This window comes from Drosophila kikkawai, chromosome 2L (genome assembly GCF_030179895.1).
Source record: "Drosophila kikkawai strain 14028-0561.14 chromosome 2L, DkikHiC1v2, whole genome shotgun sequence".
Taxonomy (NCBI): domain Eukaryota; kingdom Metazoa; phylum Arthropoda; class Insecta; order Diptera; family Drosophilidae; genus Drosophila; species Drosophila kikkawai.
Genome location: NC_091728.1, coordinates 22,035,215 through 22,058,872, shown reverse-complemented (window position 1 = coordinate 22,058,872; position 23,658 = coordinate 22,035,215). Strand labels below are relative to the sequence as shown.

Sequence of the window (23,658 nt, the reverse complement as noted above, 5' to 3'; positions counted from 1 at the left end):
ACGTATCGGAACTAGCATCTGACCCCGAACAAGGATCTGATCAGCGGCCACTCGTGTGATTTATCGGTTTGCTAATTTATCGATTTATATGCACAAATTGAACCGAAATTTCGAGCTTTCAATCATATAAAATGGCCCCAGACGCACAACGAACTGGCCTCTCATCAATGCAAAAATCAAACATTATTTATGCAAATTACAAACCATTATTATTAAAGCCAGCAGCAGCCACAATGGCCGTAATAGTTACAAGTGGCGCAGGGAAGCCGGGCGGGCATTCGGGAGCAGCAACCAACAATCATATCCGTCATAGTCAAGGGGCCCGGGACACCGAAGGGGGGGAAGGGGAGCTGCCAATGCTTTGGGGAACCAATTTGGCAGCCGGCATAAATAAATTTTTACTTAATGTAGGTCAGTAATGCGGACTGGCGTCTCTTCTGGCCGCTCTTTGATTTCGGCGAACGCTCGCTCTTGGAAGCTTGCTCTCTCTCTTAAGCCGCGACGCCATGAAGTATGCTACTAAAGTTGCTTCTTTGCCAGCATGGTTGTGTGCGTTGTCCTCGGCTGCGTCCGTGTAAGTGTGTAAGTGTGTGAGTGGGCGTCCGGATAATGCCATCAAACCTCAAAGGACCGGCAATGCTTGCATAATGCAAACAGCCAATGATATCGCCATGAATCGTTGAGTAATTCAACCAGGATTTCATTATTAATTCAGTTCCTCTAACGACCAGCATTCAGCCAAGAAATCGCTGTTTTGCTGGAAGCCTAAATAGATTTGTTAGGGAAGTTTCCAAGAAAACTAAATGCTTAAACTAATATTATGGGAAAATGTTTGAAAAATATTTTGTTAAACCTTCTTACTTTAAGTTCTTTATTGTTAAAATTTATCTACAAAATTATATATAATATTTAAGGATGAGTAACATAGAATAAAAATTAATATTTAAAGGCAGAAGCAATTACAATTTATTCAGAAATTCTTTTAGCTTAAAAGAAACATCTGAAATGTGTACGAATGACACGGTTATCTGTTAATCGGTATGTCTTCAAACCACCTTAAAAAAAACATATTTCGATTTAAAATTTATTTAAAATTCCTTTAATTAACTTGGTTAACCGCCTAACAATTTCCTTTGCCAAGACCGCCAATCAGGCAACCACTAGATCGAAAATACAGGAGAGACCAGCTGAAGGACATACATCAACAGTCCGACTGCTGCAGTTGCCTGTGGCTACATAAATAAAACAAAAAACCCAAAAACAGACTCAGCCAGCTTAGCACCCGAACTTACCATGTCCATGGATTTTTGAATAACTTCCCCCACAATTCGGGCCAAGCTTGGAGCCATTCACCAATGGCTCCTTGTAACGCATCCTGCAACGCAAGTTGGGCCAAAATTTATGTACAAACTCACTTAGGCAAGAATGTTTATGCGTTTCGTACGTGTCGCTCATGTGGAGAGCATCCTGGGGAGCTGAATCTCCAACCTTCTAGTCTTCCTTCAGTCCCCACTCGTTTATTTTGTCATTTTCTACGCATTTTTTTGGGGAAACATTTTTGAATGCCATTCTGTATTGCGTCCCTTGGGGAGCATGAAGACCGGAGGGAATTGCGTTCTCACGAACTCTGCAAAGTGTAATGAAATTTTTCCTCACTAATGACTTAAATGCACAGGAATTTATACAGCATTTGAGCTAATTGCCATTGCATTTGATACAATTTAAGTGTCAGAGAGAAGCCGAAACGTGCTGCTACTAGCAACACTAACTAGTTCAATTCGGGGTAGAAATTATCCTGGCAAACGAAAGGGTTTTGAATTGCCTTAATTTAAATTTAAATTTAAACAGAAACAAAAACCAACTGAATTGGTTTTCTTTGACACCAAACTTGCCTGTATCGTTAGCATTTCAGGAGGAGTCTTAACGCTGTATTCGAAAATATTTGCTCTTATTCGAAACGGAAGTCTTTAAATTCCTTGAATGCCAGGGAAGCTGAGCTGCACAGTTGGGGAGGCGCCAAAGTGAAATGTGTCACGTGCTGACAATTTTGCAGTTTTCCTTTTTGCAGCCAGTCTGCCGATCGCTCCAACTGCCAGCTGTCTCTGCAACGGCATGAGGGCCAATTATCTGGCACCTTGAGCAGCGGTTCTGTTCCAGCTATTTACATATAATTAGCGCCCAAACTGGCAGGCCGCAGCCTCTACGTTCGCCACTCGTCGTTTCTCAATATTTGCACCACGCAATTTTTGAGCATTTCTTTGCAGTTTTCCACTTTCCCTGCCCCGCCTTTAGTTTTCTGTTCGCCCTCCGTTCGCGATTTTCGTCTTGGCCAACTTTGACAATGAAGTTGCAATGATGACGATGCCAAAAAAAATAGGAGCAAACGAAGAGAAATAAGAAAGCGATTATAGGTATCACGAACATAAAATACCCATTGAGTTTTGAAGAAAGATTTAACTATAATCACAACAAATATTATTTTCAGTTTGTAGTACTTTCTAAATATGTTTTAGGAATGCTATAAATTGAATTTAAAGTTTTAGGAAGTCAGACATATTTGCATTTTCAAAAACCATTTATTTCTGAAGTCAAAACTAATAAGTTAAGTTTATGTTATACCCTTAAAATATTAATATAAAATATTTGCTGGATTAACTTAATAAACTTGCATACATTAACCATTTATTAAATATCCCCTCAAACTATCACCAAGTAACGGGTATGGAAAGCGGTATGAGATTCTGGTTGGCATACTAAAAAGTTTGCCCGGCCGAAGCAGGTTTCGGTTGCCAGCAAGGCGCCAACTTAATAAGGACACCAAGGCGCTCGGTGGGTGGCGGAATGCAAAGCAGCGGGCTGAATAGAGGCATTCACTTGTGCCACAAAGGAAAGCGGAGCCCCGCTTTAAGGCAACACTTTCCGCAAAGCTGGCGACTTGGAGCGCGAAATATTCCGTCTGATTGCACAGAGAGCGATGCTCTGGGGTCCGCCGGGTAAACAAGAGTCTCATTCTCGGTTGGGCCCGGACATTCGAGATTCGTCAATTGTGAGACAAACAGACAGAGTCTGATCATCTGTAAGTGAAACCCACACGGCGTATGAGTGATGGGAGCCCAAGTTAGGTTCGTTCGTTTTTCCCTTCTGATTTGCTGTTTGCAGCCTCGGCCATAATTAGCCAGACAGCTGTGGTAGTCATTTTCATTAGCTCGCATCATGGGCACAACAACATCAGCATTATGCCAGCCATCGAGTGGGCTCTAATGGGGGAGTGCTCTATCTACCATACCTGTCTATGGTTGATATAGCCCCTGCTGACTCGGTTACCTCTGACTCAGCTGCTGTTTTTGGCGCTCGCCTGCAGTTGAAACGCATTATGTGGGGTCTGGCCACAAGCAAAGTACCTGGCCATGAGCCTGCATCATGAAATTCTATGAAAGCCGATATTGCGGATAAAACAAAAAGGTAGAGGCTGCGTTGTTTCAACTCTAAAGTTCCTAATTAATAGAGATTAGCTTTGCTAAATTTTAAAGGCGAAGAAAATGCTTTAATATCCCATTATTTCATACTTTTCAACAATACAGAAATCAATTGTGTTCTAAAAATAATGTTAATATTTTTACAATGATTTTTAGAATAAATTCTATACATCTTGTAGAGACCAAGAATTAATCCTTTACTTTTCATATATTAACCAAAAATATTTAACTTTTTCTACTAGAAACTCATTGATTTCCGCAGGCTTAAAAAATTTTCCTTTTTTTTTTTAAAGAGAATGACAAATCGAATTTCATGCCACACCGCTTACCAATTGCATCCATGGCCTACTCTAATTGCTCGTATTTGTATAACCTCTCCACCATTCTAGTTTTTGAATGAAATACAAATATTTGCGTTATGTTATTTAATATAGTCGTACGTTCATATATCAACATTCGCAGAATTGCCGCCTGAATATCCTCTTGTGCTCGGTTTCACACTTTATCACCTCACACATGGCTGACAGTTTATATATTTATATTTTGTCATATGTGAGTGTCAATTAGTGCATTAAGCCGTAAAGCGAAATAAGCTTATACACACTCGTAGCGAAAACAAACCGGCAATCACCTGGTTAATTTGTAGGAGAGATTGTTTAAATTGAGGGCAACATGATTGTCAACTTGGGGTAATATATGTATGCTTCATCAGATCAGAAATCTGTGTTAAGAAATATACTTTGAAAACTCCCTTGAACAATATAATTTTCAATTCAATTCTTCTTATCCCTGACTCAGAATGTCTCGCCACGCCAAGCCCCTCGGTCGTTAGGTAAATATGTTTTTGTTTTCCCCCCCTTGTTTATATTTATTTTACCATTAAGCCTGAACAGATTTGTTGACGCCTACTCTGGCCCACAAACACTCCGAAATCACTGACAATAAATGAAAATTAATTGTAATGACATGGGTAAGAATTCGTTTATTACGAAACCGTCATAAAAGCCACATAAAAGGCCTGGAAGCACTTGTAAGAAAAAATGTGAGGAGTTTCTGGCGAAAATCGATCAATCAATCAATGCAATTCTATTGCCAGGTTAATGTGTTTGAAATCCATAAAAGTAATACTGGTAAAATTGTTCAAATGCCATCGAGGAAAATTATGTTTTTTGCGAGCACAGAGTGCGAAAAAACGAGTGTGTTGGGTGGCCACAATTTCGATCAAGTTATTTTTTAAATGGAAGCAATTAAATGGAAACTCATGCCTGCCGGGGCTATATACTATCTGGAAAAATGCCTGCTCAACAACGCATTCCGTATAAATCCAAATAGTAAAAATGAACCCGATAAACGTGTACAAAATGTCTGTCTACATGCGGAACGTGCTGTCAATAAGAGATTTGCATCGACTTCCAAAGGATGCCAGAAGGGCTGCGAATGGAATGGAAATAAGGACCCGGTTTTTGTTGCAGCATTTTGCAAGCATTTACTGAACGTGATTTGAGTTATTTATAGGAGCATACATGTTCTCAAACCCAACACCATCGTTACAGGTTTTTCTTTTATAATTTATGCTAAAGGTAAGTAACATTCTTTCAGGTAAGAATCAGAGAATCTGCCTCTAGTCTTAGATTATATAAGTGAAATAGAGATGCTAAATATAGCATTTCATGACTTTAACACCCCCAAATAAGCACCTGCAATACTCGTCAATATTCCAATTTATAGTGACTTGAATTTTTGTAACTTTTAATTTTGTTTGTTGCCCAGTAAACCTTGTCTCAAATATCAACTTATATTCCTTCGTCAAGAAAACAAATTGTGATTAAAACTCAAGGTGTTATTCGGTGTGTGGTGAACAATCTTTAATTAGTAATTCTGCGGCAGATAATAGCTACTTCTGAGGATCTATAAAAGGTAATTATGTAAGGCTTGATTTAAATCAAAAAGTATTATTGCAGCTGCTCTTGCACTCTCGGTTAGTCTTTAAGTAAACAGCCATGAAAACATTTGGCCTTTTCGCCTCCCCCGGCGAATATCGACACATTGATTGAAGCCTCGACATTTGCAATTGCTGTGCATTTTATTGACTTCCACTCGCTCTGCTCCTTCCCTTTCAATCCCCGGTCTCTGTAGAGTCCTGCCATTGCTTCCATCAATGTTAATTGCACCATCGCCCGTTGTGTGTGTGTGTGGGTGCGATTTAAATTGCCCTCGAAAATTGTTGTGCCCGAAATCATTCAATGCAAAAATTTACTGCAATTGAATCAACACCCACAGACTATTTTTCACTGTTGCTTTTGTTGGTCCTGCCTTCTGCTTCAGCTGATCCTTTTTCCTTTAATGGCAGCCAAAAGTCAAATTAAATTTCATTTGGCTATTTCCACACCCATACTCAGGCCCCAAATATAGGTCTCCCCGGCTCTCAGCCATCCATCAATTCGAGCTGACCCGCCAGTTTCTGGAATTGCCAGCCTTCAATTAGCTCCCATAAAGTTCAAGTTTCATTTTCAATTTATGCATTTTTATATTGCGCCAGCAACAAAAAACTAGCTGAAAATACTATATATAAAATGGCGATTCGCCGAGAGCGAGCAGGAGGGCCGCAGAAAATTATTCATAATCGCCGGAATGGCTTCCGAGTTGCCAACTGTTTGGCAGCCAGCCAATGGATTATTGAATAGGAAGAGCACTGCTGCAAAAGGCTTAGGCGCTGGAGACTAGCGAAGAGAGCTGGGACTTGTTGCCAGTTGTCTGATGTCCGACTGCTTACACTGGGGGAAATTTGGGGGAGTATCTTAGGGATATCATAAGAACAGAGTTTAAATATTTATTTATATTTTTAAGCAAAAGAAAACAATTGATGATCAGTAGAGATTTTAAGAGGTTCGATTTATAGAAGCTTAAAATTATTCCCAGATAAAATTAGTCTTGATTTTTAATATAATTTAAACTATTTTTATAATATTAAATTACCTGCACCGTTTAATTTTAATTGTTTATTAATAATTACCCACAATTATGCTTCCCTTTCTCAAAAGTCTTTCAGTATTTTCGTCCATACCCCACTGCCTTGGGCTTTTCCCCGTTTTCCTCTCAGGGGGGGTAAACAATACTGAAATGCTTCAGTGTACTTCATAATTATCAGCCTCGCTGGCAGGGAATGGCATTTCATGCCTGCCTTTCTCTTTGCCAATGAAAAGAATGCAATTCCGAGGCGAGAAAGAAGTGCGGAAGAGGCGGCGGCAACAATTGCAATTGTTTCAATTATGTCTGACAACTTCTCGACTTCATACACGCCCGTTCCCAGCACATTGCCTTAAAGCGCACACATATAGACCCACAGAGCATCCTGCACTCGTGCAGCTCTCGCAATTATGTCAGGCTGAAAGGACTCCCGGCTTCCAGGCTTCCAACCAACCACTAGGTGCAGGCCGAGTTAATGCTGGCGCTCTTCTCCTTTGTTTCGCACCCAACATGGCACACAGACCTTGTTTATTGTGTCTCCGAATATAACTTGTGTATTTGCGTATTATAATTTGCATAAATTTCTTATGCCAGCCAGAAGCTGTCGAAAGAAGTGGCGAGGCGGCGGGGCAAAGGGCAAACCGGCAGGCGGTAAGAGGTGGCTCGCAAAACAATTTAATAACGAGCAGATACAAGTGACAAAATGAATTATTTTGTTATTGTCCCTGCACACACATACGCGCTAACAACTTGTTCTGAGGAGACAATTGCAAAGAGATTTTTTATCTGCATAAAGAGCAGGGAAGGGGGAAGTACTTGGTGTTTGTACTACATATGTGGGTTTTTGTGTGTGGAAGAATAAAGCATTGAGTGGATTTACTTGAGAGGGGTTGATGGTTGGTTACTTGTGTTGGTTTAGTTGTTACTTAATTTAGTTGTAAAGCTTTGAAGTTATTTTTATAATAATTTGTTTCTGCAACTTAGAAAATTTAATTCTTTTCCAAGTAGCCATTCCTTAATCTTTACTTTCATATGAGTCCTAAAAAATCCCACCTTATTAATAAAAACTTAAATTTTATTTTATAAATTTATCTATAAAAATACGTAGATAAGTTCACCTTTCATTTTAATTTCCATCCTTACGCTAAACCTAATTCGATACCTCCCCCAGAAGTATGCAACACATTCCTCTTTAAACCTCCATTACGTATACGCCCCGTGGCAAGGGAATCTCTATGATGCTTGCAATTGTGCAAAAATTGAACGGTTGCAAGGCAAATGGGAAGGGTTTCGGTATTGAGTGCACTTTTTATCATAACCCCCATACAGACACAGCCACACACATATGGATATCGTTTCCCTCCAGCTTTTTGACTCTGCGTCCTTGCCCACTTCGTGGCTGTCGCTGACGGATATGTTAAAGCTTCGATTATTCCATCGCCTCAATGGGAACCCCAGAGTGGGCGAGTATGCATGTGTGTGGGTGGGTGGGCAACCAGGCGGACAACAAATTGTTAGACGCTACAATGAACACTGATGCGATTGATTGAAAGTCACTGGGAGAGATAAAATGCCATTGGTTTATGCTGTCATCTGGCAGCAGGGAATCCTTTGGCCATGCCGGCATCGCTCCGACTTGGTTAGGCATCCCTCGCCGTCGTGTCAACAAGTTGGGGACAAACAATTTAAATTACAAAGCAAACTCAATAAAAATGTTAAAAACTTTTGGCCATGAAGAAGACATTCTGGCTGATCCGAGATTTGTTTAGTTCCGAGGTCCTTGACATGCATAAGTTATGGGCCGCTTCAAGGGCCGATATGGCAGGAGGAAGCAAAAGTTTTATAAGAAAAACAAATCGCATCGCTTATTTATAAGCCCGTAAACAGATTTTATGAGCCTGCGCAAACAATGTTGGCCAGGAAGGAGCAGAAGTTGCAATCGTCCGGAGGGTGGTGGCCCTATCGATTTTGGACCACTACCAGGACCAGGGCCCCTGTTTTATCCCTTCCGCTGGTTTTCAATTTATTAAAATGACCGTCAAAAATCGTTTGTGTGCAAAAGTTTGCGCTTAACCTAAAACACTTTTTGGACAGTTCCCACTTCGTTTTCCCCCCTAACAAGTTTTTTTTTCGCCATTTGGCAGCAAGCGATGACTGGGTTAAGACGAAACTTTTCGCCCGGACAAAAGTTTCGGGGATGTGTCTTGCCGGGCTTATGATTGCCTCGCAACGCACTGCATTTCAAAGTCCGAACTTGTTTTTCATTCGCCCAGACAGCATAATTTTTGATTGGGTAACTTTTTCCCCCCATCCCTCTCTCGCCTGCCGAAGGGAATAAAGAGTAAAGTTGGAATCCCGTCTCTCTCTCTCACCCAGCTCATTTCTTATGCCGAAAGCCGTCACACACGCGAGGCCTTAGCCGGCTGCGAGTGTGACCTTTTCCACCTGACCTCCCCGAATTCGCCGAACTATAAATACCAAGCACGGTCCCGGATCGAGCGACCTAACCTAAATACCGGAAATGCCCTTTATAATGCGCTTCCGGCACATGTGAGCGAGCCCAGACAGCGGGCGGTGAGTGGCTTTCGGAGGTGGGTGCTCCGCGTGTCTCGTCGCAGCGCGGCAATTGTTAAAGACCCCTCGAAAAGCCAAACCATAGCCGTGCCTCCGGCTAATCAAAATGTGCAGCCAACTGCAAAAAGCCACGAGTGAACGGGGCGTGAACGGGAGGAGGGTATGTGCTGACCACGTTTACAGCCATAAACTGCAGGCGGCCTATATGGGCCTGAGCTCGAAATACCGCGATTCCTGGAGCGAAAACAGAGACCATGTAGGTGATGAAGAGCACTAAAGATTTGCCTTTGTAAATAATTGCAATAACAGAGGAATAGCATGCATATAGAGAGCTTGTCCTTATTATCTTGCAATATGTTGCTTTTAAATTATACTAGAAGCTTTCTTAAATTATTATTGAAATTATTCACAAGTTGTAGATTAACCCATACTTATTTCTAAGAAATTTGTTCACATGTTGTAGGTCTATAATTAATTCTAAGAAATTTCTTTAATTTAAATCTCAAACCGCATAATTAATACATATTTCCTTATAATTATCACTTGATCCTTTCCCTTTATGGCCTCTTTTAAAGCCATATCTATAAATATTAATTTACCCTTTTTTCCAAGCAATCAACTAATCAACCTTCTGGGAAAATCCGCTTACAATTTTCCTTTCAACTTTTGGCAAGATTTTGGTTCGCACTTTAAGTTAACAAAGCCGGGCAGCCGCCGCACGTATTTTTAATTAAACTTTGTGCCATGCCATTAACCCCTTTATGCTTAGGCTCGGTGCCCCTTTCCGATCCCTTTTACTCTTTTCCTGTTGCGTGCCAAGTTTTTGCGGTTAATTATCGATGAGTAGGGGGGGGAAACCGCGCCTGGGAACGTCCTTGGACGTCGGGATCCTGGGAAAGCCAAGTCGAGAAGTTAAATGAAGTGCAAAGCCTTTTTTGGGGCGAACATTGTTCGCAAGAGTTAATACAAAAGACGAGCGTCAATGGGTTAATAAGCGGCCAGCTGCTCCATCACAATTGTGTCCTGACTTATTGTCCCATTACTGGGCTGCCTTTAGCATAATTATCACTAAAGTGCGGCCTGAAACTCGAACTGATTTATTTGTCTGTGTCATATATTTGTATATATGTATGTTATGTTTGCCGGGAATGAAACTAATGATTACCGTTTGCCTAATTTATTGGATTTCCTTGCGAGTCTCGCACGCAAACGGCCGGACAGAAGCCCCTTTCTGGCCCTTGCCCTCGTCCTTCCTGTCCTTTTGCCGGGTCATTTATTAATTGCGCCCCGTATGCGTGTGCTAATCTCTTCATTATGCGATTTCATAATGGATTACATTCAAATAAATGCGCCTCATTTGCCATCTCCAGTCAGCTGCTAATTTTCTTTAATTTCGTTGCCATTTCCCTAATGATGCGTGGGCGCTCCCAAGTCCTTAGTCCTGAGTCGATCCTTAACCGGAGGCGGTCTCTCCCCAGCTGCTGCCTTAATAGGTCAGCGTTGTGTTGTAATATTAATGCCGGCTCATTTTCGGTGGCTCTTGTAATTGAATCAGATGCATCAGTTTGGCCGGATTATTTTATGCCAAGGCAATAGGCTTTCAGATCAATCATTCCTTTCTGGGTTTATGAAACGTGGGAGAGCTTTAGCCACCTGAAAATGTATATCCTTTTAATTCAATGGAAATATTCCCTCAACCATTAGCTTTTATTTAAAATATTACAAGTAATTCTAAAATGGCCAAGATGTCTTGAAATTATTGGCCAGCGTCATCTGCTGTCACAGGTTGGCAGTAAATTTGCACTCAACTCCAAGCTCAGACGAAGACTGTCGTGACACTTTTCCAGGTAATTAAAACACAAATATTAGCTAACGGGGGGCGAGTGCTTTGCCAACGCCCCACCCATTTGAGCCCATTTTGCAATTTAAATTTTCATGAACAAGCGCCGCCATTTGTTGACGTCCTCCGATGTCCTCGATGTCTAGTGTCCTGGTCGCCTCGCCTTACGTTGCCTTAACAGTTTTCAATTTGCCCGCGCGCTTGTAAGCGCAGCTGACAGCGACTAGCGAACGATACCCCGGCGGAAGAGCTTATGTTTCTCGGGAGAAAAGGCGGTGGAGAGGGGGGAAAAGCGGGGTAAAGCTGTGAAAAGCGGGCAAGAGCGGATGGAGCAGCGGCTGCGAAAAGGAGTGGAAAAGCCATTCCACTTTGGCTTTTATTGTATTTCGGTCGCTGTCGTCGCACATTTTTACGACTATTTAAATGGTTTTCACTTTTCGGTTACAAATTGTCGCCCAGGTAAATGGTGGCGGAATTGGGAATGGGATTGGGAGGTGTAGTTCCATGAGAAGTTTGCCTTGTCTCCGATTGCTGATTTCGATTGCGAAAGGGATAGGGCAGGTCTATTTGAGTATATCTCTCCCTACCTTTGATTTCGATTCTCAACTGCAAATAAATTAGGTGAAATGGAGGATTTATTTCTTATTAAACTAATAATTTTAAAAACTTGTAAATATTATATACATTTTTTACAGAAATAATTTCTGGTTTTTAAACTAATTTAAAACCCATTTTCTCCCCCAATCAAAAACAAAGTGGGCTAGGCTTTATGCGTCCGAGACTTCAAGACCTTTTGACTCTCTAAAGGCATTTTTCTCAGTTAACATTTGACTTCCGGAGCTTCAACAGTGATTACGAATTTTTCTTTAAAAGAAATTTACCGGTGAGTATACATAAGGGCATGTGTACAACCTCAGATTGTAATTTACCTCCCTTAGATCATCATGATTCGCATTCTTACCAATAACTACAAGTCCAGTCTGCGGCGTACTGCCCGCATCAGCAGTCACCTTTGGCAGGCGCGCACCTATGCCAAGGACGTAAAGTTCGGGCCCGAGGTGCGGGCTATGATGCTCCAGGGTGTGGACGTCCTAGCCGATGCCGTGGCAGTCACCATGGGTCCCAAGGGCCGTAACGTGATCATCGAGCAGAGCTGGGGCTCGCCTAAGATCACCAAGGACGGCGTGACGGTGGCAAAGTCCATTGCCCTAAAGGATAAATTCCAAAATATCGGGGCCAAGCTGGTGCAAGATGTGGCCAACAACACAAACGAGGAGGCCGGCGATGGCACCACCACAGCCACCGTCCTGGCACGCGCCATCGCCAAGGAGGGCTTCGAGAAGATCTCCCGCGGTGCCAATCCCGTGGAGATTCGCCGCGGCGTCATGCTGGCCATCGAGACGGTCAAGGAAAATCTGCGGAAAATGTCGCGTCCCGTCAGCACGCCCGAGGAGATCCACCAGGTGGCCACCATATCGGCGAATGGAGACAAGTCCGTTGGCAACCTGATCAGTGAGGCCATCGAGAAGGTGGGCCGCGACGGCGTCATCACCGTCAAGGATGGCAAGACGCTCTGCGACGAGCTGGAGGTGATCGAGGGCATGAAATTCGATCGCGGCTACATTTCGCCGTACTTTATCAACGTCGCCAAGGGGGCCAAGGTCGAGTTCCAGGACGCCCTGCTGCTCTTCTCCCAGAAGAAGATCAAGTCGGCGACGAGCATCGTGCCGGCCTTGGAACTGGCCAACGCCCAGCGGAAGCCGCTGGTCATCATTGCCGAGGATGTAGAGGGCGAAGCCCTGAGCACAATGGTGGTGAATCGCCTGAAGGTTGGCCTGCAGGTGTGCGCCGTGAAGGCGCCCGGTTTCGGGGACAATCGCAACGATACACTGTCGGACATGGCCATAGCCACCGGCGGCATCGTGTTTGGCGACGAGGCCAACCTGGTGCGGCTGGAGGACATCAAGCTAAGCGACTTTGGACGCGTGGGCGAAGTGGTGGTCACCAAGGATGACACAATGCTGCTCAAGGGCAATGGCCAGAAGGAGGACGTAGAAAAGCGCGTGGAGCACCTGCGCGACTCCATCAAGGAGTCCACCAACAACTACGAAAAGGAGAAGATGCAGGAGCGGCTGGCCCATCTCTCCTCGGGCGTGGCCCTTCTCCGGGTGGGCGGTTCCAGCGATGTGGAGGTGAGCGAGAAAAAGGACCGTGTCAACGACGCCCTCAACGCCACCCGGGCGGCCGTGGAGGAGGGCATCGTGCCCGGCGGCGGCACTGCTCTGCTGCGCTGCATCCAGAAGCTGAACGACATTCGGGGCTCCAACGAGGATCAGAACATGGGAATCGAGATCATAAAACGGGCCCTGCGCATGCCCTGCCTCACTATAGCCAAGAACGCGGGCGTTGACGGTGCCATGGTTGTGGCCAAGGTGGAGATCCTGGACGGCGACTACGGCTACGATGCGCTGAAGGGCGAGTTCGGCAATATGATTGAGCGCGGCATCATCGACCCCACCAAGGTGGTGCGCACCGCCATCACAGATGCCGCCGGTGTTGCCTCGCTTCTGACCACCGCCGAGGCTGTGGTCACAGAGATGCCGCTGGAGGATGCTGCTGCTGCAGGAGCGGCTCTGGGCGGACTTGGCGGAATGGGAGGAATGGGCGGAATGGGTGGGCTAGGCATGTAGGTGAACATGGAAAGCCATTTCAGAAGTTTCGTCATTTGTTTTTAACACAATCAACCAAATTGAAGACGCGGGACCACATTAGACTAACCCTTCCGAAGTAATATTATTTGTCATAGCTGTAAATTTCAAATCCCGAGTTGACCACAGTTCCAGGCATAAGTTACAATCGAGTGCCTTGAAAAGCCTTGAATTTTCAATAAATAAGCACTATAATAAGAGTGATGTGCTTAGCCTTTAAAAAATATGTCAAAATATTGCAGTTTGATTTAATATTGGTTCCATTTCCTCAGAAATTAACCCCCACGTCCGGGGAAACAATGCCGGTGACGGACTCGACATGACTTGTTGTTAATGTTTCCTCCCTTGGCTATCGTTTTTCCTGTTTCAGTTCCAGTTTTTGTATCCCCCTGGCTACACTGACAGTCTGCCTGTCCTTTACACATGTCCTTTTGCTGTGTTTTGTCACAGTTTCACTGTTTGCTAACCACTTGTAGTAGTTTTTGCTGCGATCCCCTCTGTCTGTCCCTCCGTTTCCGTTTTTGCATTTCGCTATGAAATATGAAGCAGTCAGGGACAGAGCGTCCTTTTCGGGCGCTTCTAATTGTCCTGGAGAGCGGCTAAAGGGACGAGGGAAATAACAAACCGCCACTTGACTTTCATGCATTTGCTGCTTAACTTTCCGACATTTATAATGGCATTCGTTGTGGGCTTGGGGCGCAAAGAAATCTGCTTGGTTAGTTTCTAGGTGGCCTTGTGCCTAAGCGTATGCAGGCTCTTCAGCCGCATCCTCGAGCTCTCATCCTCCATGGCAAACGGCTGAGAAAACCGGGCTGGGACCCGCGGGCCAAGTGGGTAACAGAGCGTGTTCGGAAACCTCGTTGCTGCTCGTCTCAGCATTCTCTATGCATGTTGAGCATCATCCCCGCGGCTTATCCTTGGCGATGCACGCAAAAGGAAAATTATAGGAATTATCTATGACTTGAAAACTATATTTTATATATATTTTATATATTTTTTTATAAGTAAATTTGGTTTTATTGAGATTACAGTAAATGTTCTTCTTTTAATATTTATTTATATTTATTTTAAAATTGTTAAAGTTGTGAAATATTGAGTACAATTTTTATTTGCCGTGCCCTTGCACTCGAGTTGCTGGCGTTGCTACATTCAAAGCATGACAATCCCCTTATCCCCCCCCTTAACCCACGGCTGTTTATGTTGTCAACGCAAATTGCACTTTCAGCTCGTCGTGTGATGTTCAAGTGCCTGTTAAGAAGATGATCCGCCCACGTGTCTTAATGATGCTACAAGGAATCCGTCACACCCCCCTTGCCTCTCCTCTGGACTGCAACAATGCGCCACTTAATTATGAAAAAGGCCGCCTCGAGTGTCGACTGCTGTTGGTCGTTGGTTGTCGGTTGTCCGGGGATGAGATGCCTTGCCATGCCAGCAGGCTTGCCACCATAACGCCCCATCTAACTGCAGATTTACGAGCCAGGCTAATCCCGTTCGCTTAGCGCATTAAATCAGCTCCGAAATGGCCATAAAATTGCCCTCGCCTACATGGCAAACATTTCAAAAATTGACAATTTATTGCTGGAGTTGCGTGGGGCGCAAAACGAGGGGGGAAAGTTTTTTATACAAAAAAGAAAAAAAATAAAAGTTTGCTTCCACAAATTGTAAGGGAATATTATAGTTGGATTTTGACAAAGTCCAATTGGTGATACTCTATGTTTTAAGGGATAAGAAATTATTATACGACTCAAGAATGGGAATGGCAAAGAATTTTAAATAATTATACTATAGTTATTAATTAAAGATATATATAACAATAAGAGATGATAAATATTTCTCGAAATAAGGCCTTAAAGGTAAGGTTTCAGTTATATAAAAGAATCTCGAAATGAAATTTTCAAGACTGCTAGTTAAATTTAGAGAAAATACCCCAAAAAGATAGACAATTTTTTAGCTTTACATATATCTGATATATACGTTATCCTAGATATTTTTTATTCCCACTATTTTTTACCACAGCTTAGAATCCTTGACAATCAGAGATCGCTCATTCTCTGGCCATAGGTTCGGGGTTATCTCTGAATGACAAAAAATACTGGTGTGTGCCCACAGCATCTGGCGCGAATTCTCCGAGTGCTTGGGCCAGATTTATATTGCATTTGATTTTGATTTTTGTTTGCTTGTGGTGGGGCACACACACCCCCACACACACACACACTCTTTCGAGGGCGACATGCAGCTGCAGTTGCCGTTGTTACATGCAGTTTTACATATACAATATGGCCATTGTTATGATTTATGTGGCTGAAATATTTCGGGCGCGCTTCCTGCAAATGTTTGCCTTTTATGTGAGAGCGGAGGAGGTGGAGTAGCATGTGAGGGAGACGCCATTGAAGGGGCGATTTTTGTGTTTAACCCGGCCAAATTCAATTTCAATTTGCACCCCATCAAAAGACAAACAAAAGTCTTTGAACTTTGGCCATAAACATATTGGGGATTTCGTTTTTTCCATGTTTTTGGCAGTCCCCCAGTCTGCCAAAGCGGGACACATGTGGAGAGCCGCCGCTGTCGGCTGCAGTCCTTGGTCTGGGGCGTTACTCCTTGTCGCTAAGTCCTGTCGCCCTTTTGCCTCTCGCAGGGCGGGGCCATAAACAAATTCGTTTTATGCACTTACACGAGTGCCTAACGCGCGGCACCCTTTGTCTAAGTCGGTGGCGTAATTGAATTCCATCTTTTAGCGTCTTCAACTCTTTCAACTTTGGCCAAGCTGCAAAGTGCTCTTTAAAAGCCTGGATCTGGATTCCACACTTCCAAAACTGAGACCCCAAACAGTTCATCTCTGGGCCAAGCAGATGGCGTATCTGAAAGGGCCCCTTGGGCGGGGCAATTCATAAACGGAAATGGCAGTCAAACGTGTTGGCCAACACAGACAACGCCCCTGCGTTGGATCTCGCTTAGAGTCCTCCGGGAAATGCAACTGTTGCCCTTGCATTTGAGTTTTGGATTTCATTGTTGCCCTCCCTCCGGGTTCCAGCATCCTATATGTCCTGGTCACCAAGTGGCATGCGTTTCTAATTTCCTGACTGCCGGCAAGCCCTAACCGGGTTCGGCCGTGTGCCACCCTTCGAAATTGCAGAGCACACAAATTTATAAAACGATTGCGGGGTCCTATGTAGCAGCTTTTAATGTGTGCCTGGACCGTCTGCATTTCGATTAATTGAATTTGCAATGGCACTGCGAACTGACAGCCCGACGACTGACAGACACATACGAGAGGCAGCCTGATGATGATGATGATGTATTAACACCAAGCCTGATGGGCAGCAGCATCTGGAGCTTAAGTAAGGAGGAAAAGAAACGGTTTTGTCTCGTGAAAAGATTGCTGAATTTAATGTAAAGGCAAACTCAAGTTTAAATATCTATCCAACAAACCAACCACTGAACCGATTTACAAACAGGACAATCAACTGCATTGATTGCACTGACAGCATTTACCACAGATTTTTTCGCGCCTTTTATTAATTGCAAGCTACTGGCAGGCCTCGGCCTCTGTGGACTCGCTTGGCTGGCCAAAATGCCAGCCAGCGGACAATTAATCAATTTGCAGGCTTAATTATCAGTCCGGGGCAGGCGAAATCAGAGTAAGACAAACATTTTGCATTCGGTGACACTCGGGAAAATTACATCACATATGTCTGTGGAAGGACCTGCTTTAAGGATATTTTAGATCAAGTTGTGGTGTTTCAAAATACTCATGAAATTAAAGGATAAATACATTTTGATGGGCTTCGAATAATATTTAACTTTCTACAGAATATAAAAGCACAAAGACATACTATACAATTTTCCAAGCTTCCTTAATTCCCCTTAAATATTTTCAACTCTAAAGTAGAACTCTGTATCGTGCAGATTAAAATGGCATCAATTTTAAAGTGGGATAGCTCGGGAAAACAGTTTTTCATCTCGAGTATTAGCCAAGGGGGCTGTGGAATTATGCGGCACGACCTAAGCTGTCGACGGCTTCGTGTTGCATTTTGCCGGCGGCGTCAGCTGGCGATGTGGCGTTGTTGCCCCATTTCACGCCCTCTCAGCCTTTTCAGCCATTTTGGCTCATTCCGTATGCACTCAACGCATTAAGTGGCGACATGTGTTACACTGAAGACAGCAACTCCGAAAAATGGAAGGCCTCGGGTGGGTGGAGGCGATGCTGGAGGCTCTGCCTTTCAGCTGTCGGGCTGTTAGTGGGGTGTTAATAGAATCCAACGGACACTGAGCTGCATTCTAATATGCATCACTGGTCTAACATGACCTCAGTCAGACCGGGGTCCCACTCATTAATCAAATGTTGATGCCGGAACGGTCGTTATTTTTTAATACGGAAAACAAGGAAACTGCCGCTGGAATTCTCCAATTAGTCTATTTCGACACTTTCCTTGGTTTTCGATTTGCGCATATTTTCTGCTAATTAAGTGGCATCGTCATGGCAATTGCATGAATCCGGCTCACTCTCTGCTTTTGGCCTTTTCGACAAGTGGCTAAAACCAGTGAGATGAAAATTTTTGCGGGCTTACAAACACCAGGCAATAGATAAAGGCAGATCAAATTACAAATATTGAACTAAGAAATTTTAATTCTAATTTACATATTAATAATTAATAACAATTATTAATGATTTAGTGTCTTTAATGAGTTTATTTTTGTCTTTAATCAACGCATATTTGTACTTTAGGCTTTCGCTTTTGTCAGTCTTGTGATATATCCCATTTAATAATAATAAAATAATTTCTAAAAAAATGTTTGAGCAATGCAATCACTTGGAAATGTGAAACTTTTATCTCACCTACGCTCCAAATAGTGAAAATATCCCCAAGAAGCTTTCTCGCCCTTTGTAATTTATTTATTAAACGCTTGGCCAAGGCAAAAGGCAAACAATTTGCAATGCCCTCGGGGAGAGTCACGTAGTAAATGCATAAAAATTCGACAGCAGAAGGAAAGTAAAGTCGAGTCCCCCATGCATTTATGCAAACTGCGAGACATTGTTGCGGGACCCGCATTAAGCTGTGGTGCGTGTCCCACTAATTTGGTCCAAAAAAGGTCTTGGCACCCAGCACGCACCACATATAAAAGTTTCAGCCGAGATGGAATTGCATGTCCAGAATAGTAGTTGCCCAAGTCGTTGCTGCCACTTCGCATAATTCACGAGCTGAGCAACTAAAAGATGAGGAGAAGGGTCTCAAGCTGATTCTGTCCTGACCACAGAGGCAGCCTTAAGGGCGGGGCTCATTACATGCATCGAAAGAACCTCAAGACAGCGGTGAGCATATCGGCAACTAATTAATATCAAAATTCAATTGCCTCAACAAATTCCAGGAAGCCAAGGAATACCGCAATCTGGGAAACTATTTCTAGAGAATTTGGAACAAGCTTTGCTGGTTGAAGATATGCAATGGTATCTGCCTGTATTTAGATATAAACTGTCGAACTTATATATAAATTTCATACAAGAAAAGTTTAAAATAATCTAAAATAAAATTACAAATTATTTATTATTGAAATATAACCCCAAATTAAAGGATTATAGGAATAATTATCATTTAAAAAATACAATTCATGTATAATTTACAGTCTTTGAGGTAATTCTATCCCCACTATATAATTCCCATTTATATTTTTAATAGCTTTTTCGCTGGACTTCAGCCGAAGGACTTCAGCCAGCAGCAGCAACATCAAAATGAATGTTCCAAAACAGACAAACCATTTAACTCGCCCACCTCCTGCTCCTGGTCGGAGCAGCTGCAACCACAGAACTGCGTTCATCTGCTAACAACGCAACTAACAACGTTGCCAATCCCCGACGCCACCCGGCAGCAGCCAGCCAGCTTACCACAGTTAATTTGTTGTACAAGCCCGCACACAAATAAAGCGGCCAACAAGAGGCCGGGAGGAGCGAATCGTGTGCTTTGAGCCAACAGGCCACTCTTTATCCAGTGGATGACTGTTTTCAAATTTACAGCATGTCAACAAGCACCAGCACCCAATGCTGCTGTTGGGTCCAGTGGTGCCAAGTGGTCCCCCATCGCATTAACCATATGGACGGGGTGAGGACATTGCAGTTGGCTTCTAAATTGTGTAAATACGTATTACGCATACGCACTGTTGCGCCCGCCTCCTTTGCTCTGCTTGTGCTTTGTGTTTGCTGAGCCAAGGAAAACTCAATTTTCCTGCATGCAATGATGGAAAACTTTACGTGCAATTGACTCGCAAAAGCGAACAACTCCAGACTACAGTTGCCGTTGCAGTTCAAAGGTCCAATTTGTCTTATTCCTGCATATTCCAAACGAGTGGAGTTTGTAACATTCCCGTTACAGCTACAGTTGCATTTTTAATAGGGTCTTATGAGGGGTCTTTCAGGCGTAATTGTCGATGGAAATTTTCATTTCAGCAATGATATTTGCATTGAAATTATTTTTGATATAAAGAAAATGCATAATTTATAATGAAATTTAACAAGAAAAGTTAATATAAATAGTTTTGGGTAAAAAAGAAAACTTAAAACATCATTGAAATTAATTTTGGTCTTCCTATGAAATGTATATATATTTTTAAATAGTGGGTCTTTGGATAAATCATGTAAATTGTACATATTTCCCTTGCATATAACCACAACTTTAACATAAAATATTCCCCATAAAACGCACGTGTTGCACCTATTTCGGACAACGCTCATGAAATCAAAGAAAAACAAAGGAGTTGAAGAAGAAAATCCAGATTTTTCCCAACTTCAAAACCAGTGAGAGAATTCGCCGCATGGCAAACACGTTTCGCATTGATGTTGAAATTGTTACTCGGTTACTCCGTCCGTGTGGCTCTTTTTTCGCCCAGTTGAGCTCACATTTTATGGTCAAGTTGCATTCTGTTTCATTTATATTTCATGTGTGGCTCAGACCTCCCTACCTTCCGCCCCCCTGCTGGGCCAAAGACATTCTCACATTTTACTTTTCCTATTAATGTCAATTTAAATGTTCAAACACTTTAGTTGTTTCTGTGGCAGCGCCCAGGGGTCTGGGCTCTTGTCTGGCTGAGATATTGTTTGCACAAAAGCACTTAAAGACTGCATTACTCCTCCTAGATTATCGCTCGAAAAATGGTTGGTTGGTTGGATTGGAGTCCACTATCCTCCAGAGTCCGGAGGCCCTCCTGGTTCCCGCAGTCATTTGTGGCAATTTGCGTGCTCATTGTTAATTTGATTTTCAGTTGGTGATAAACACCTCGACGGCTCCTGGAGGCTCTCTTCCTACAATCGGGCGTGGCTGGCGCATAATTGAACGATAAATTAAATAAAAGCAAAGGAAGCACCAAAAAACCGAAATGCATTCAAACGTAAAGCGGCCATTTCGGGTTCATTTTCGATGGCAATTGAACTGTTAACGTTGAACCCTTTCCATCCTGATACCTACGGCAATGGCTACGTAATTGATGAGCATTTAGAAATAGCAGGAAAAAAACACACAAGCTTTTAACAATTTTAAAATTTAACCCAAGCCAATTAAAAATTAGCCAAAAAGTTACTATTGTTAACATTTTAATTATTCAATTTAACACAAATTTTTAAACAATGCCCTTTTAGCTTTTCATTTGAATATTTATATGGTAAATGCAAAGGAAGATGATCAATAAATAATTAAATTTCTTTTCAATATACGAGCTTAGTTTTTCTTTTGTTATTTAATTTTTATATACATTATATTGAGTTATTCATGACTTTTAATTGAACCACCTTAACATGAAATACAGAATTCATTGGAAAACTTAGTTGCCTAATTGATAAGTGTTAAATTCCATTTACCAAAGGGAAAGCATAACTATTTAAATTCTTCGAATATTTCCCCATAATTTCTGGCCAATTGTGGGCTGCTTAAATTGAAGCCCATTGAATACGAAGGACCTTTGTCTGGGACTCGACCGAACTTTGATGTTTCTGTCGGCTTAAACGTTCCACGGTCTGGCAGTCAGGAGTCAGCTGGGCAGTGTGAGGAGCGGCAGGCTTTGAATTAACCTTCACAAAGGACCAACCAAATTCACCAGCATCCAGACAGGGCGAGGCACTCAGAATGAGTTATGAATTCCCAGTAAGGAAGGGCAGTAAGTAGAAGTACATAGCTCAGATTAGCGCTCAGCCACTGTATCCGACTTCTACCCCAGCGATGAGCAGCCTCAACCAACGATCGCCGTACACCCAGATCGGGATGGGAGCTGCCGGCGGTTTTCTCACTGGCTTTGTGCTCTTGAAGGCCAGCAAGCTGGTGGCCATGGCCGCCGGAGGAACGATCCTGGCCCTCCAACTAGCAATCGAAGCGGGCTTCATCCACCTGGATACCTGCGAGGTGATCCACGAGCCGGGCTCCAATCAGGTTCGAGGACAGCTGCGAGTCGCCGGGCAGACCCACCAAGTAGAGACTCCAAATCTGGCCAGTATCGAGCAGTTGGCCGAGAAGGCCCGAAAAGCATGTGCATCCAGCCGACGGCTGTGTGTGGCCTTCCTGGGCGGCTTTCTGCTCGGCTTTGGCTGGGCTTAACCATGGTAAATTACCCTACTCTTGTACGAAAAATATACATTTAAACTGTACACGAAAGTTTCCTCCTCTAATGCTCTCCGCAAGCATTTGCTCGGCTCGCAGCGAAAGTTTCTCCAACAAAAGCCTTGAAAATTTTATAGAAATGCTCTTAACAAATAGCCGAGCCGCTCTGTACACACACACACTACACCACACTCGAGCCCGGCATTTAAAGTTTGTGCACCGCATAAAAAGCGTTCCTGCAAAAAACTTCAAAGTTGTAACAACATTTTCATGCGCTTTTAAACATTTCAATTTGCTGAGCGCCGGGCGAGTGAAAATTTATGCATAAGCAAAGTTTCTCATAACCCAGGCAATGGCTTTCCATGTGCCAGTTGCAGAGGATGCCGACGGGGAAAAGGACATGATTATCCCGAGAATTGTGTGCTGGGAATGTCAGGCCACGGAACCGATTCAAATCACTTGCACATATTTATTGGATTAGCTTCTGGCTGGCGAGTGCAATATGCGAACCTGACCATGAATGTCACGTCTCACAACTACTATTTGACATGTGGCCGAGACGCTTCTATCTGTTTCTTGCATTTTCCAGGCAGCTCCCGCTGGCAGCGAACCGAAAATAAATATGGCCAGAAGCAGTGCCGAAAAATGAAAACCAATTTAAATCGAAACCGTAACCCAATCCGCACGCATCACGTACGGGCATACGGGCGCACATGTCGTATGAGCAATGAAATTTGCATTTGCAAAAGCCAAAAAATTGTTTTCTTTTGCGGACAGTTCCCCGAACCGAATTTAAAGTCCCAACGCGACCAATCTGACGTTTTAATTATGCAAATCCCCCGATTGCCAAATAATAGATAATCCCAATTAGCAAGGTCTGTGGGGGAGGCGTCGGGAATTAATTGAAAGAGTGACTTTACGAGGACAAATGAAGTTGAAAGTTGGCCCTGTGATTAGCATTGCAATCAGCACTGTCGCTGAAAAAGTGAATGTCGCCACGGACGATGGCCGAGTCAATTAATTAGAGGTGATAAAGGCCGGCTTAATTAGCAAAGATTGAACAAATTGCCGTGACAGAGGAGAGATCCTTGCTTGTGAGTGATTTACGCTTGGCTGAAAATATGAAACGTTTACTTTACGGCACCGCAAAACGTGTAAACTCGGCCAATTCCATATGCTCTGGACACACAAAACACCAAATCAAATTTCAATAGGCAAAACAACACATGGCCTGTAATTTTTGTTGCTAAACCAACCCGAAACGAATCCGAAACCGTCTGAGCACTGCGCCTGTAATTGTGCAATATGTCTAGCAATTTGACCAAAAACTGAATTTGCACAAAACCGCAAATAGCCAAATTGAAAATGGCCCAGGCCCTGGGAATTATTAAATTTGAATTTAAATTAATTTTCGGGCAATTATTCTGTGTGGGAGACGAGCATTTAATTGCAGATATCCTATGCCTGCCCACCTGCCTGCCAATAACTCGATTAAAACTTAAACAGCTTCTGGAGCA

General features: G+C 43.2%; 2 protein-coding genes and 1 long non-coding RNA gene across 3 annotated transcripts; all 3 read left to right on the top strand.

Annotated features, from left to right (window-relative positions):
* The first annotated feature begins 3,979 nt into the window (after nt 1-3,979).
* On the top strand, nt 3,980-5,050 carry LOC138928254 (uncharacterized). The gene is made up of 3 exons (XR_011444748.1): nt 3,980-4,308; nt 4,361-4,518; nt 4,573-5,050. It is a non-coding gene; the product is annotated as an uncharacterized lncRNA (long non-coding RNA).
* A 183-nt stretch (nt 5,051-5,233) lies between these two features.
* On the top strand, nt 5,234-13,791 carry Hsp60C (Heat shock protein 60C). The gene is made up of 3 exons (XM_017165300.3): nt 5,234-5,393; nt 11,614-11,740; nt 11,796-13,791. Exon 3 carries the CDS (start codon nt 11,802-11,804, stop codon nt 13,545-13,547), a length of 1,746 nt encoding a protein of 581 aa, XP_017020789.1. The 5' UTR covers nt 5,234-5,393; nt 11,614-11,740; nt 11,796-11,801; the 3' UTR covers nt 13,548-13,791.
* Nucleotides 13,792-21,390: 7,599 nt separating this feature from the next.
* LOC108073628 (FUN14 domain-containing protein 1) lies at nt 21,391-22,188 on the top strand. The gene is made up of 2 exons (XM_017165330.3): nt 21,391-21,704; nt 21,765-22,188. The coding sequence occupies exons 1-2, from the start codon at nt 21,674-21,676 to the stop codon at nt 22,136-22,138; spliced, it is 405 nt and encodes a 134-aa protein (XP_017020819.1). The 5' UTR covers nt 21,391-21,673; the 3' UTR covers nt 22,139-22,188.
* The last annotated feature ends 1,470 nt before the right edge of the window (nt 22,189-23,658 follow it).

What these genes read in the sequence shown, in the direction of transcription:
- Hsp60C (XM_017165300.3), top strand. Translation starts at nt 11,802, where the DNA reads ATGATTCGCATTCTTACCAATAACTACAAGTCCAGTCTGCGGCGTACT.
- LOC108073628 (XM_017165330.3), top strand. Translation starts at nt 21,674, where the DNA reads ATGAGTTATGAATTCCCAGTAAGGAAGGGCA. An exon ending in ATTCCCAGTAAGGAAGGGCA is followed by an intron (nt 21,705 to 21,764) that starts GTAAGTAGAAGT and finishes CTTCTACCCCAG; the next exon opens with CGATGAGCAGCCTCAACCAA.